Source organism: Sarcophilus harrisii, chromosome 2 (assembly GCF_902635505.1).
Source record: "Sarcophilus harrisii chromosome 2, mSarHar1.11, whole genome shotgun sequence".
NCBI classification, from domain to species: domain Eukaryota; kingdom Metazoa; phylum Chordata; class Mammalia; order Dasyuromorphia; family Dasyuridae; genus Sarcophilus; species Sarcophilus harrisii.
The window spans coordinates 252,117,532-252,132,465 of NC_045427.1; the positions used below are offsets into that span (position 1 = coordinate 252,117,532).

Below are 14,934 nucleotides of genomic sequence, written 5' to 3' on the forward strand. Positions count from 1 at the left end.
TGACTCCAATGAACTCAGCTGGCAGTGACATTACCTGAAGGAAGAAGATGAAAAGGGAAGAATACTAATAAATAACATTTATATAGGTCTTTAAAGTTTACAAAGCACTTATCTCATTTGATTCTCACAACTTGTGCATAAAATGCTGTTTTCCACCTCATTTTGTAGATGAAGAAATTGGTAAAGAGAGAATATGACTCACCCACAATAATATTGATGTGTCAAATGTTCATATATAGAAAAAGAACATAACCTCCACCATGATGTGAGAAACTAGTAAGTTCTGTTGTACAATTTAAACTCATTCCTAATCCTACAATCTGTTCTATCCATTATACTACCTAGCTGCCTCAAAATATATGGAAATAATTTTAGTGCCCTATATTAAACAGTTTCTAAATTTCAATTCAAATGTCACTTTTTCATTTCACACAACCAAATAATGTATTCACAGCTATGGTAGTGTAAATTATAAGTATAAAGTAAGGATGCTGTGATTAGTAAATACAATTCCAACACACAATTATTTCCTTCCAATTATATACCTATAAGATAATAAACTTATTCTTATGTAGATGATAGGGACCCAGATTAATTTACAGTTGTAAATTTTGCCTTTTTTAAAGAGTCATTCACTTAAATTACTCCATTCTATGTAGTAACTGTCTGAGACAGGATTTGAACTCAGATCTTCTTGGCACCAACTCCTGTGTACTGCCAATTACACCACAGCAGAAATTTTTATTAGTTCTTAATCCATTTATTATCTAATATTTATACATAAATTAATAGATGTAATGAGACAATGTAGAGAAAAAATGTTTAGTTGTGTTAATTATCTATTACACCATAAGATCCTTGAGGACAAGGACTGTGTCATTTGACATATTTAGGTCCCCAGCATCTGATGGAATACCTTGGACACAAAGATTATTCGAATTCAAATCCTAGTTCTAATACTGTCTATGTTTCCTCAGGCAAGTTACTCAATTTTGCAAGGACTAATTTTCTTCATATGAAAAGTGAAGGGAACTGGACTAGTTTATAAGGACATCCTTTCCCACTCTAAATCTAGTGTATTGTTTGTGAAGAAGTAAATGCTTGTTACATTTATTTAGCTAATTTTTTATTTTTTTCATAGAAACTGGATAAAAATCCTAGCAAATATTATGAGGAATATCCATATATAGAGATAGTAAATATATTACAATTACTCCAAATAAATTTATAACCCTTTGGAAACTGTATTATCAACATAAGGTATACTTTTTAATATCATCAGTGGTAATAAATCATTATCTTTCTCCAATGAGAAGTCATTGGAATCAAATCAGATGGTTTAAGGGAAGACTGAAGCTGTCTAAAATTAATCAAAGTGAAAAGAAAGATATTTTTTCAAATAATGATGATTGTTGGAGGGGATGCGGGAAAACTGGGACATTGATGCATTGTTGGTGGAGTTGTGAACGAATCCAACCATTTTGGAGAGTAGTTTGGAACTATGCTCAAAAAGTTATCAAACTGTGCATACCCTTTGATCCAACAGTGTTACTACTGGGATTATATCCCAAAGAGATTATAAAGAAGGGAAAGGGACCTGTATGTGCACAAATGTTTGTGGCAGCCCTTTTTGTAGTGGCTAAAAACTGGAAACTGAATGGATGTCCATCAGTTGGAGAATGGCTGAATAAATTATGGTATATGAATATTATGGAATATTACTGTTCTGTAAGAAATGACCAACAGGATAATTTCAGAAAGGCCTGGAGAGACTTACACGAACTGATGCTGAGTGAAATGAGCAGGACCAGGAGATCATTATATACTTCAACAACAATACTATATGATGACCAGTTCTGATGGACCAGGCCATCCTCAGCAACGAGATCAACCAAATCATTTCCAAAGGAGCAGTAATGAACTGAACCAGCTATGCCCAGAAAAAGAACTCTGGGAGATGACTAAAAACCATTACATTGAATTCCCAATCCCTATATTTATGCACACATGCATTTTTGATTTCCTTCACAAGCTAATTGTACAATATTTCAGAGTCTGATTCTTTTTGTACAGCAAAATAACGTTTTGGTCATGTATACTTATTGTGTATCTAATTTATATTTTAATATATTTAACATCTACTGGTCATCCTGCCATCTAGGGGAGGGGGTGGGAGGGTAAGAGGTGAAAAATTGGAACAAGAGGTTTGGCAATTGTTAATGCTGTAAAGTTACCCATGCATATATCCTGTAAATAAAAGGCTATTAAAAAAAAAAAAAAAAAGATATTTTTCATGGTTCACAATCCAGTCAGGTAAATAGTTCACAAAAGTATTCACTTAGGCATAGGAAACTTGTCATTCAGTCATAAACTTCTGGGAAGAGAAATCTATCATTCTCCATTTTAGCCCTTGTCTTTTCCCATGTTTTTTTCCAATTATAAACAAGAGCCTCCCATATAACTACATGTAGAATAATCACTGGGACCATCTCTAAGATATACTTAGCTAAAACTACCAAATGAAGGAGGATGCTTTATATCAGAAGACTGCACTGGGACTCAGGACACTCAGGATTTTCTCCCTACTCAGCTACTCTCAGCTATGTGATCTCATGGAATCTAGATAATCTCTTTCAGTCATAACAGTATATGATTATATGGGTCTAAAATCCAAAAGAAAAGATACAGGAATTTAACAAAGCATAATAAACTTTGTTGCTAATGATGTTATTGTAGTCATTGTTGTTGTTTTGGGAGGACAGAGAACTAAAAATAGAAAAAAAAAAAATGGAGCAACACCTCAAGTCAAAAAACCCCACTCTTTGAATATGGCATTTGTATCTTTTCAAGGGACTTCACAGACTTCCCATTTGTTATATCCATTATTTTTTAACATAGCTAAATGGCCAAGTTAAACTTGCACACCTGCTTCTCCAGGACTCGCTTTCTGGGGCCTCATCTTCCATTTTTATTGATCTACAAGGAAATTGCCAACGTCCTGTAACAGATTTACAACCAACATAATGATGAATAAATATATGACCAATATTCTGAACTCAGTTATGATTCTAGAAAGACTCTCACAAGATCATCTGATCTAGTCTTTGTCTTCTACTATTTGAAAACCATGCAGAACTCATTATCTTTTGTCTTCCTCTGATTACAGAAATTGACAATTCATTACCTTACTTGCTATATAATATCCATGCTTATTCATGCCAACAGTCAGAAGTTCTTCCTTATGTTTAAATTATATCTCTTCTGCTTTAAGTCCATTTCCTATTATTTGTTGTTCTGTGATCATGAAGAACGAGTGATCAGCATTCCTTTCATTTTAATCACCCATATCCTGAGTCATAAACAAGCTATCACCTCCTCTTCTTCCCTTCTCAATATTCTGCAATTTCACTTCTTCCCATACCTCCCTCAAAGGATTTACTTTCTACCTTTCAATCATGTTTATTAGTATAGTTCTAAACCCTTTTCACAGAACAAATCAGAAGAAATTTTAAGAACAGAAAATAACAAAGAAGCAGGATAGCATTGGTACTAACATGTTAAATTGAATGTATCTTTTTAAGTTATACATAATAGAGATTCACACATTTATACATTTTCATTTTTTTCTGATCTTTGTATTTGGAAATATTCATGGTTATTAATATTTGATAAATCTGTCTCTCTAAGTCATAATGACAGAAATTGCAAATTATATTTAAATAAGGGTCTACAAAACATTCCAAGAGAAATATGTATTCTCTTTTATAAATATATACCAATACCATGACAATTTTTGTTTGCATTTGTCCATGTTATTGCTATCAGAACAATGTTTTTTACTGTCAGTCTAAGAGATTCATGAGTATGTTTACTTTAAAATTTTTTCCCAGATAAATATCCTCTATCTTATGCCTAATGTTAGGGTTTTTTTAAAAAAGAATAATAGCACTTTGTCCGACTCCCTTTTGCTTTAGGAGAGCCAATTAACTCCTTATATCTGATTTTTAAATAATTATAGAATCAAAACATGTAATAAGATGTCTTGCCTTCTTACTATTCTGTTGTAATAAGGAAACGATAATAATAAAAAGGAAAAAAACTTAAAATGTATTGAACAATAACCCCTCCAAAAAAACTTTCCCTCTTCTTGCCAGAGAAATGATAAATAAGGACTAATAAAAATGAGGAATATAGTTTCAGAATTAGCCAAATATTCCCTTGACCTTATTAAATTTATTCTCTTCAAGAAAGGGCTTTTATTTTAAGAGAGGAATAAAAGAGAATTGTGAAAATAGTGCCCAAAAAAAGAGAAAGAGAAGAAAAAAAAAAGAAAGCCAATGAAGCATTTTAAAAATACAGAGAGGACTGCAGAAGGAAATTCTAAATGGAATACAATGATGGAAGCCTTGATACTAGCATGTTAAATGTAATACGTTCTTTCAAGTCATATATAATTGAAAAATCACAGTTTTTTTTCTTTTTGTATGTGGAATTGTTCATGTTTATTGATGCATGTCAAATTCATAATAAAGAAAGAATTTTAATGTATCTTTGGTATGGGCAGCAAGTAACTATGATTAAATAACTAAATTCCCGAATTTTATATCTCACACATGTGCTTGACCTAATTCATATTGATAACTCCAGATTTACTTCTATAAGGTAGGTAGGTGTCTTGGGTCCCTAACCCTGAGGCAAAACCCAGGGTCATTTCACAAAATATTTGCCTTTCTCTATACTCTAGAATATTTCATACTTATTCTTCTGTGGTGCTCAACTCCTTCCCACATATCTTCTTTTCCATATAAAAAGCATCATCCCACTCATTTATGCAAATGTTAGTTCTATCACTATACCAGTCTCTCTATTACTGAAATTTAAAGAAATTTATTCTTTCTGTGCTCAATTTTATATCCATCTTCCCAACCTACCTACACTGGGGGAGCAACATATTCAAGAAGTCCAGTGATCTCTAACAACTTATCTAGCACAAAGAACCATATAAAATGCTCCCATAAGAGGCAAAATGGCTAATTAGTCACTCTAGTAGGTACAAAGACAGGGATGGCTAATCTGAGCTTCCTTGACCAAGGGAATTGTCTCCTTGAATCATATTGTTTTGACCAAAACAACCAAGGGAAGAAGCTGGTAATGAGTCACATGAGGAAAGGGAGGTGTGAGTGAAAACTACCTGAAGAAATAATCTTTTGCAATTTTGTGTGCCAAGTTTTAAATCTTTCCTGGTGGACATTGCTGAGAAAAAATCCCTGAAGATTGTAGAATGTAAATTATTTTGATTGTGTCCAGAAATTTTAATCTCCTTTCCCAAAAATTATAAATGAACAGATAAGAAAAGAAATAGCTTAATGATTCTTAGCTGAAAATGTATGATGTGGAGGGTAAAATATGGCCAAGAAATCTATTTAGGGAAAATAGACATAGCAGCTAAAAGAAAAAAATAGCTAGTTGCCAAGCAGTTTGGGGATTCCTGCATTTGGAGTCAAGAAGCTAAGACTAAAAATCCCACTTTTGACATTTAGTATTTTTGTGATCATACACACATATAATTTTTCTGAGTCTCAATTTCTTCATCTAAAGAAGAGTCATTTATCTCAGAAGATTGTTGTAAGGTTCAAAAAAGATAATGCATGTAAAATGCTTTGCAAAAACTACTTATCAATTATGTTTGTGAGCAACCTATAGAATTGTATTTCCAAATAAAGACAAGGACTAGAGAAAGTTCTACAAAACAGAATACTGAGCCCTTGAACTCATAAATTGACAAAAATCACCCCAAAATGAGAAGTGGGTTAAAGGTAACTGCAAGCACTGAGTGCACATGCTTAATGAGTTAATTAATATTAACTCAGAGAAGGAGTTTTTTGCCATATTTTAGCCCCAAAAGTGAAATTAAGACAATTTAGGCATGGCTAGATAGTATAGTGTATAGAGCATCAGCTCTGGAATGAGGAGGACCTGAGTTCAAATCTGCCCTCAAATCCAACCCTGGCAAGTTGCTTCACCCCATATTTCACAAAAAACAAAATCATTTTTTTTCTTAAAGACAATTTAAAATGTAAGAATGACTATTATATTAGAGTTGTCAAAAGTAAATGAGTCAAATATATCATTTATCTCTAGTGCCTAAAATATATTTAGTTCCTTTTTTATTAAATTTAATAATTAATAGAAATCTATTTATCTATCTCCCATCTCCAAACTGAAAAATAAGATAAAACAAAATCCTTTTTACAAATATCCATAATCAATCATTGACTTATTCTTCACTGTAAAATTATCATATTTCTGTCATGATGCAGATAACATATTTCACCATCAGTTGATTAGACTCATCAATGATCTTTACACTGTTCAGAGTTCATATGGCTTTCAAAATTATTTTTGCAGTGTTGTTTTTTTGGTTTAAGCTATTATCCTAGTTCTGCCTATTTCATTCTTTATTAGCTTATACAAATCTTCAAAATTATTTATTTTTAAAATATTGATATTAATGTATAAATTGTTTTTCTGATTCTGCTCACTTCACTTTATATTAGTTCATAGAAGTGTGTCTTACTGATATCACCTTTTCCCCATTTCATACAGCAAAATAGTTTTCTAACATTCATATACCACAATTTGTTAAGCCATCCCATGATAGATGGACATAACTTTTGTTTCCAGTTCTTTACCACCACAAAAAGGGCTATTATAATTATTTTTGCATATAAAAATACGTGTGTACATACATACATATATAATATCTTCTTCTTTCTTTGATCTTTTTGAGGTATAGGTCTATTAGAAGTAATGCAGAGACAAATGGCATTCACTGATTAGTAACTTTTCCTGAATAATTCCAAATTGTTTTCCATAGTGATTGTATCCATTCAAAATTACGAGAGATCATCAATATACCTGTTTTCCACACATATTATGAGGCTCAAATGAGATAAAGAATATAAATTACCATTGTTATTATTATTATTATCATTAGCTTACAGTAAAGAAACCTCCAATCTGGTAATGCCTATAAACTCCGGAAAATGTTTGATGACAAGATTGGGGGAATTGGGGAGGGATATTGTATGCACACATACTTTTAAATTCAATCTGCATGAATAGTTTCTTAAGTCTAATAGTCAATCAAATGATAAATCAACCCCTAACTTATAGCAACTGCAAATTTTTAAAATATAAATATTCACACTAAAAATTCAATAATTAGCTGGCCAGTTTGAACTGGCTCTAGAACACATCTGCTATTTTTCCTGATGCCTCTCCAATATTTGTCAGCTTTTTTTTTCTTATTGTCTTTGCCATTCTGGTGGCTGTGATTTGCCTTAAATTACATTTCTCTGATTAGCAATGATTTTGAAATTTTTTCATTTGGCTAGAAATGTTCCTGTTCATATCTTTAGATCATTTATCAGTTAGAAAATGGCTCTTATTCCTATATATTTAAATCAGTTCCTCATATATCTTGGGGGGGGGGAAGAGCTCCTGCTCTCAAGCTTACATTCTAATGAGGAAAACAATATGCAAACAACTACATATAAACTATACGTAAAAAGGATAAATTGGAGATAATCTCAAGGGAAAGGCATTAAGGTAAAGAGGATCAGAAAAGGCTTCTTGTAGAAGGTGAGACTTTATCTAAGACTTGAAGGAAGCCAGGAAAACTAAGTGGTAGAAATGCTGCAGAGAAGTTCAGATATAGGGCAGAGCCAGTGAAAATGTCTAGTGTCAAGAACTAGAGTGTTGTATGTAATAAGAAAAAGCAAGGTGGTCAGCATCATTGGATCATAGAATATGGGGAGGGAAATAAAGGGTAAGAAGACTGGAAAGAAGCAGGAACTGTTTTTATTTTATGCCCAGCACTTACCACAGGCCCTGGCACATAGTAGGTTTTTAATAAATGCTTATTGACCTGATGAAATATTTTTTCTGACAATAATAATAATAATGGGCATAGTTAAGCATAGGTTGCTATGAAAATTTATCTAAACTGAAGGAAGATTATAGTGACACTTCTGGGGGAGCAAAGAATTCAAAATAAAGCAAATGCTCATTATCTGGGATATGACAAGACAAATAATGACTATGTAGGATAATAAATTAATAGATCTAGAGCTATAAGAAATCAGAAAAATAAAGTGACTGGCCCTGAGTGATAGAAGTTGTGAATAGCAGAGCTAGTAGAATAATCTACTCTTATTATTTTGAATTGTTTTATTCTAGTTAGGGGGGAAAACTGTCCAAAATATCCACAAGATCTGGCATCCTATTTTATAGCACATTAAATCCATAGATTCCATTTTGAAAAGTAACTTGTGATTCTACAAAAATAGGACAGAGTTAAATCAGTTTGTAGTATTTTTAAAAAATCAAACCCCACTTAAAATCAAAGTAACCTAACAGGAAGAATGAATTTAGACATGTTTTGATGAGAATGATCTGAGTATATTGATAAACTATGTAATTTCAGGGCCTCCACATGTGGACCCTAAGAACATTTCAGCAATTTCAAGTTGCTTTGTGGATCTGTGCCCACTTAAAACCATAGCTCATGAACCCTATACAACATATTAGTTTTCTTGAGCCAAACATAAAAAACAAATTAGCTCAAAGCAAAGACATTTACCCAATCAATATAATAAGTCAAGAGGCAAGAAAAAGTCATCCACATTTTGTCATAGTGCACACTTTCCTAAAGATTACTAAATATACAGACATATGAACATACATATAACTATATGTAACATCTTGAAGGAACACCTAATTTGTATGTGGACAAGGAACATGTATGAAAAGATATATGGCAAAAACACCTGGCTAGTACATATTTCCAGCCAGAGTACACATATGACAACTCAGACTTTCAGTGCTACAGAATCAATAACGACTTCTGATGATATAACTTTGCTGCTTTCCACTAAGTGATGTGTCTCCCCACCAAACAAAGTATTATGTCCATTAGAATCTTCTCATGGCCAGAGTTGCTTTCACTTGGTTTTTAGGCATTCACTCTCTTCAGTCATCTGTTGTTCTCTGTCATCATCTGCCAATAGTGAAGAAAATGATTGACATATCCCTGCAAAAGAAAAACTAAAGGTCTTTTAGAGTGTAACTTAAAGCAAAGATCGATTGTAATCATACCTGATTGCCTGAAAAAGCTAGAAATTTCATGCTAAGATCCTATATAATGCCTTTTCCTAATTGTATTTTCCTAATGTCAATCAACTAAGCAACTTGGGATAAAAAAATTCCTTTTAACATTTGTCAAATTCCTACTTGACATGATAACATTTATATTTATACACTGACATTTTTACAAGAGTCTACTTACTAGAGAACTTTTAAGATTTCATTTTGCCATGCTGAGTCAATTTTTTTAGAATTAAGAAATAGCATGATATTGAATTCTTTGCTTGTTTGACTTTGAAAATATTGGCTGTCGTTTTAAAAAATTGCTCATTTCCATTTCTCAAGATACTTAATTTCATTCAAGATTGGTCTCAGATATCACCTCCAACACAAAATCTCTCTTTATTTCCATTGTTGATGTAGTCTCTCTCCTCTAATTGTCTTAATTTTTTGCCTCAGTATATGTTGTATTCTGGTAAAATAAAATAATTTTGAAGCTAAGAGCAATTTTTCATTTTGTCTTTGTACTCTAATATCTAGCAGAGTGCCTTGTGTATAATAGATGATTAACTAATGTTTATAGAATTTGCAAAAACCTGCTTCTCCCCTGTTTGTATTTTCATGAGGGATACCCTTGATTTTTAAGTCAGAATTATCATCTATAATTTTTCCCATTCTTTTAATATACTTCAGTCCCTAGGATATTCCTCAATGCTTTCAAGATTGTGTCATTTCTAGCATGTATTTCTACAATATATATGGTTAGTTGCTCTACTCCTTCTGCAATTGAATTTCACAACTTAGTCTTCTTTAGTATCATTTCAGTTTTCCCCTACATGCCTTTGGGGGACTGATGTTCTATAGCAAAAATGCGGTGATCCCATTAATCATGGCCCTTAATACATCTATTCTATTTTTATTCTATTTGACAAATCTAGTTATTTGTTGTCCTTCTGCCAGTTTTGTCTATAAATGCTCTTAGAATCATGGTCCTTTGTTGAAAGTCATAACAAACTTTCTGAAGATTTATTTTCACCCCCTCCATTTAAAAATATTTTATGAGGTTCCACTGCTCATAATTTTTTGTTAATCTTCTCTGTGATGGTTTACAGTGAGATGATATTCTAAATTATTGTTGCCCTTGGCTTCAGCCTCTTTCTGCCTGCCACAGAGATCAACCATGTTCTAGTTAAAGCAGTTTATGGGTTCTTTTGGCTTCTTCCTTGTGCTGTCTGGAGTAACAAATAAATGTCAAAAAGACAATGTTTGTGGGTCACAATTTGGGAATCACAGATATTGTAATTGTTTTGAATAAGATATAATCAACAACTGTCATTATAGAGTACAAAATTGATCTGAGAAGGGCTTTTCCACCTCCCACTTGAAAGGAAAGGAGTTGATCTCTCTCAACCAATGCCTTTCTCTTCCCACTGGGTCAGTTCAAGGGCACTACCTCCCCCTTAAAATTCCACCTGTATTTACCAATTCCTCTTTTTGACTTTTAGGCTAAAGTTTTGCCAGAGACTCAGAAGTTCAAAGTGACCTCACCTAACCAAAAAAAAAGAGCTTGTTTAGCTTGAGGCGGGGAAGGGAAGACCCAGATTCAGTTTAAACTCTGCTTTTCAGTTATGTTCAAAGGAGGTAGGAAAGAAGAAAGTCTCCATATACAGCAAAACATTTATAGTGACACTTTTGGGGGAGCAAAGAATTCTAAATAAAGCAAATGCTCATTATCTGGGATATGACAAGACAAATAGTGACTTATGAATGTAATGGAATATTACTATACTATAAGAAATGACAAATGTGATGAATACAGAAAAGCCTGGGAAATTTTACATGTCTGATGTCAAGTGAAATAAACAGAGCCAAGAAAACATTATGCACAATAACTGCAACAATGTAAATGGGGTGGAGGAAAGAAAATCACAAAATAATTTAAAATAAATGTTTTGAAATTATAAAGAATAAGCATGGTCCCAAAGAAGAGATTTATGAAGATATCATCACCCACATTCTTTTGCAGATCCGGAAGACCATGGGATGTAGTGTATTGCATTTAATGTCAAAAGGGTTTTTTATGTAATTATCAATTTTGCTCATGTTTTTCTGCCTTCTTTCTCCTTTTCTCTTTAAAGCAGATTATTTGTTTATATGGAATGATTCTCTGGGAGGGGAGAAGAGAGGTATTCTGTAAGAAATCTTGCATTTAGAATACAAGAAAACAAAAGAACAATAACTATTTAAAAATCAACTCTATCTTTCTAAAAGATTAATAAAAATTATTAATCAAAAAAAAAGTACCATAAGATTCTCTGGCATACATAATAGCTTGTCAGGCCTCTAGACAAATACTCAGATCTCTGATCTGTTTAAATCCTGTGTGTTTTCATTTAACCACTGGCATCATTACATATAACTAAAGACACATAGGAATAGTAATCTAAAGCTACTAAGTCTGACATCATCTTTGTGTACAAAATTTTATTTTAAAGTAAAATTATAAATAAGTAACTTCAAAGAACAAAAAGTTCTGCATTTTGTTATCTATCCTTTCAGATAAAAAGGGAAGAAGAAAAGAGTAAAGAAGAAAGAGTTACTTCAAAGCCACTTGAATTCTTAGCCAGAGGAAAATTCACTGACAACTGGGCATGTGTCATTGACTGATAATAGATATTCCATTTGCTCCCAAGGGATGAAGACTTAAAAGCATTTATATTATTTTTGACTGATTAAAAAAATATGACAAAAATCCACTATTCCATTGTTTTATATAATTTCAGGTAACATACTTTGTTTTTTATTTAATTTTCTCTGCTATGTTAAAAAAATTGATCAATAAAAAGTTACTAAGTATTCAATTATACTTTGAAATGAATTTATTTTTATTCATCATAACAGCATTTACATACATTTGAAAATATGAATACATATATGTGCAAGTCATCAATTAGTCTACAGAAAATATGGTTTCCAATATATCATATTATCAATTTGCATATTATTGGAGCTACATAATGAAGCCAAATTGTTATTGAAAATATAGATTTTCAGACCCCTTTGCAATAATTATCAGGCTTCACAATGATCACTGACCCACAGCTTGAAAATTATTGGTTTAAATAAGGAATAAACCAAGAAAATGCACTAAATGAATACAACAAAGAATATATAGAGTATAATATTTGAGCAGAAAAATCTATGTGAAATGATACAGCAAATGATTTACATGAAAAATGAAGTTACAATATCCAAAAGATTGCACATGTGTCCCTGAGAGTAGCTTCCAAATAATAGTTTTATAGGAAAGGGGAAAGGAAGAGGCAACATGTTGTATATGTGTGTGTATATATATATATATATATATATATATATATATATGTATATATATATACTTATATATGCATGTATGTATATATAGTGAGAGAGAACCAATCTTAAAGACAAAAAGGCCTAGCTTCAAGTTCCATCATGAATACTTGCTGGTTGTATGAACCAAAATAAGTCACTTTAACTCTCAATCTTCTAGGCAGCTTTCTAAGTGCCAGAAAAAGTGCCAAATTGTTTTAATAGGAGGAGTTCCCTGAAGAAGTTCCTTATACCAATGAATTCAGATTCAGTCCCTATTCCTAATTCTATTTCATTCTTCAAAAGAGGTTAAAAACAGCAAGTTACAATGGGAAGAGCCCTAGGTCTAGAGACAAAAGATCCAAATTCATGTCCCTCTTGTACCTATACAAACTTGGCCAAACCACTTAATTTCCCTGGGCCTCAGTTTCCTCGGCTGTAAAAATGAGGCTTGGTTAGAGGGTGTAGAGAGTTCCAATCTGGCTCTAGATCCATGAGCTTAATGAACTGAAGAGTTGAAGGGGACCACCAAAATAGCCAGCAAGACAGTCTTGAATAATAACCAGGAAGGATATTTTAAATTCATTCTGAATCTAATGTGTAATTACTTAGAGCTGAAAAGGAACTGAGAGTCTAACAAGTCTATCTGCATTTTGGAGATGAAGAAACTGAAGGTAAAAGAGGCTAAGTAACGACCTTGATCACTCAGCTATTTAGTATCTAAGGTAAGTTTAAATTCTTAGCCGGGGAAAGCTCACAAATAGTTGGCCACATCTCCCACTCTAGTCACAGATATCCCATTTGCTCCTGTCCCATTTACTTTAATGGATTTAAAAAAAAAAAAAATTTTTTTGAGATTCGGAAAAATTCAGATTTATACCATTTTGTGATTGATTACAAACAACAGTGTGAGCAATTATTTCGTAATGTTGCATGACTTTCAGGTAATATTCCTTGTTTTTTGTTATCTTAATAATCCAGTGAGTCAAAGAGGCTCACCACATGTGATAATAGCCATTAAGACAGTCTCAAATAATAACCAGGAAAGACATTGCAGTCTCAGATTCAGGTCTTGTAGAATGCAAGCCCACTTCTCTAAGCATTCTACTACCTTGCCTTCTCAATTGTTTTTGGAGTATAGATTCCTAGGATGTCTTAGTAAATTGTAAACAAGAATCCTGAGGATAGACCTTATCTCACCAGTCTTTAATCACTGACTAAAATGGCTTCTAGCATCTCAGCAGTACACTTGTGTCTCCAATCTATAGCCTGAAACTATGTTTAAGAAAACTTCCTGGAACTCATTATGTTACTGAACAGCTTCCCCATTGCCACCTTCATCTCTTTATTCCTGAAAGTATAGATGACAGGATTCATAAAAGGGGTGATAAGTGCATCAAAGATGGCAAGAAACTTATCTATTGGCAATGTGGGGAATGGCCATACATAAACTATGATGCATGGACCAAAGAAAAAAATCACTACCGTGATGTGAGCTGACAGGGTGGAGAGAGCTTTGGATAAACCACCTGAAGAGTGTTTACGGACAGTGACCAGAATGAAAATGTAAGAGATAATCAATATGCAGAAAGTTCCCATGGAGATGAAGCCACTGTTAGCAGTGACCAAGAATTCCAGTCTATAGGTATCCATGCAGGCAAGTTTGATGAACCTAGGGAAATCACAGTAAAAACTATCTACTTTGTTAGGGCCACAGAAAGGTAAGTTTACAACAAAAGCCAATTGCATCATAGAATGCATAAAGCCAATAATCCAAGATACCATCAAAAGCAAGATGCACCTTCTCATACTCATGATAGTTAAGTAGTGCAGAGGTTTACATATTGCAACGTATCTATCAAAGGCCATAACTATAAGAAGCACCATCTCAGTACCTCCAACAGTGTGAATAAAGAACATCTGGGTAATGCAGCCATTCCGAGAGATGACTTTGTGCTTCCTGAAGAGATCAAAAATCATCTTTGGGGTTGCAATACTGCAAACACAAGTGTCAATGAAAGAGAGGTTAGCCAACAAAAAGTACATAGGTGAATGCAATCTAGCATCAGCAAGAACTGTCAGTACAATAAGAAGGTTTCCTAGAACACTTGCTACATAAAACATTGAGAAGAACAGAAACAGAAAAACTCTCATCTCCTGAGAACTTGCAAGTCCCAACAAAACGAATTCATATACCACAGACTCATTTGATCCATCCATTAATTCAGTTTGCAGAGTATATTCTGGAATTTACCTAAAGAAAATATCAAGAAGAAAATATAATTATTGAGATCAAAAGCAGATAGTTTAGGTAGATAGGAGCTCAAACTTCAAACATCTTATATTGATTTATCATTTTGTATGACTAGATAACAGATCACATAGGATCACAAATTTAAAACTGGAAGAGATCTCAGAAGTCACTTAGTCTATTTCCCT

At 32.9% G+C, this 14,934-nt stretch overlaps 1 protein-coding gene across 2 annotated transcripts; it reads right to left on the minus strand.

Annotated features, from left to right (window-relative positions):
- Nucleotides 1–13,705: 13,705 nt before the first annotated feature.
- LOC116421127 (olfactory receptor 4F6-like) lies at nt 13,706–14,724 on the minus strand. Of its 2 annotated transcripts, XM_031949506.1 has the most exons (2): nt 13,814–14,715; nt 13,706–13,724 (listed from the first exon to the last, which is right to left on the minus strand). In XM_031949506.1, the coding sequence occupies exons 1-2, from the start codon at nt 14,713–14,715 to the stop codon at nt 13,706–13,708; spliced, it is 921 nt and encodes a 306-aa protein (XP_031805366.1). The 2 variants fall into 2 exon arrangements, with proteins under 2 accessions (XP_031805366.1, XP_031805367.1); XM_031949507.1 differs by lacking the exon at nt 13,706–13,724 and having other exon boundaries at nt 13,777–14,724.
- Nucleotides 14,725–14,934: the final 210 nt, after the last annotated feature.

Coding starts and splice junctions, on each gene's coding strand:
- LOC116421127 (XM_031949507.1), bottom strand. CDS start 14,715: ATGGATGGATCAAATGAGTCTGTGGTATATGAATTCGTTTTGTTGGGA.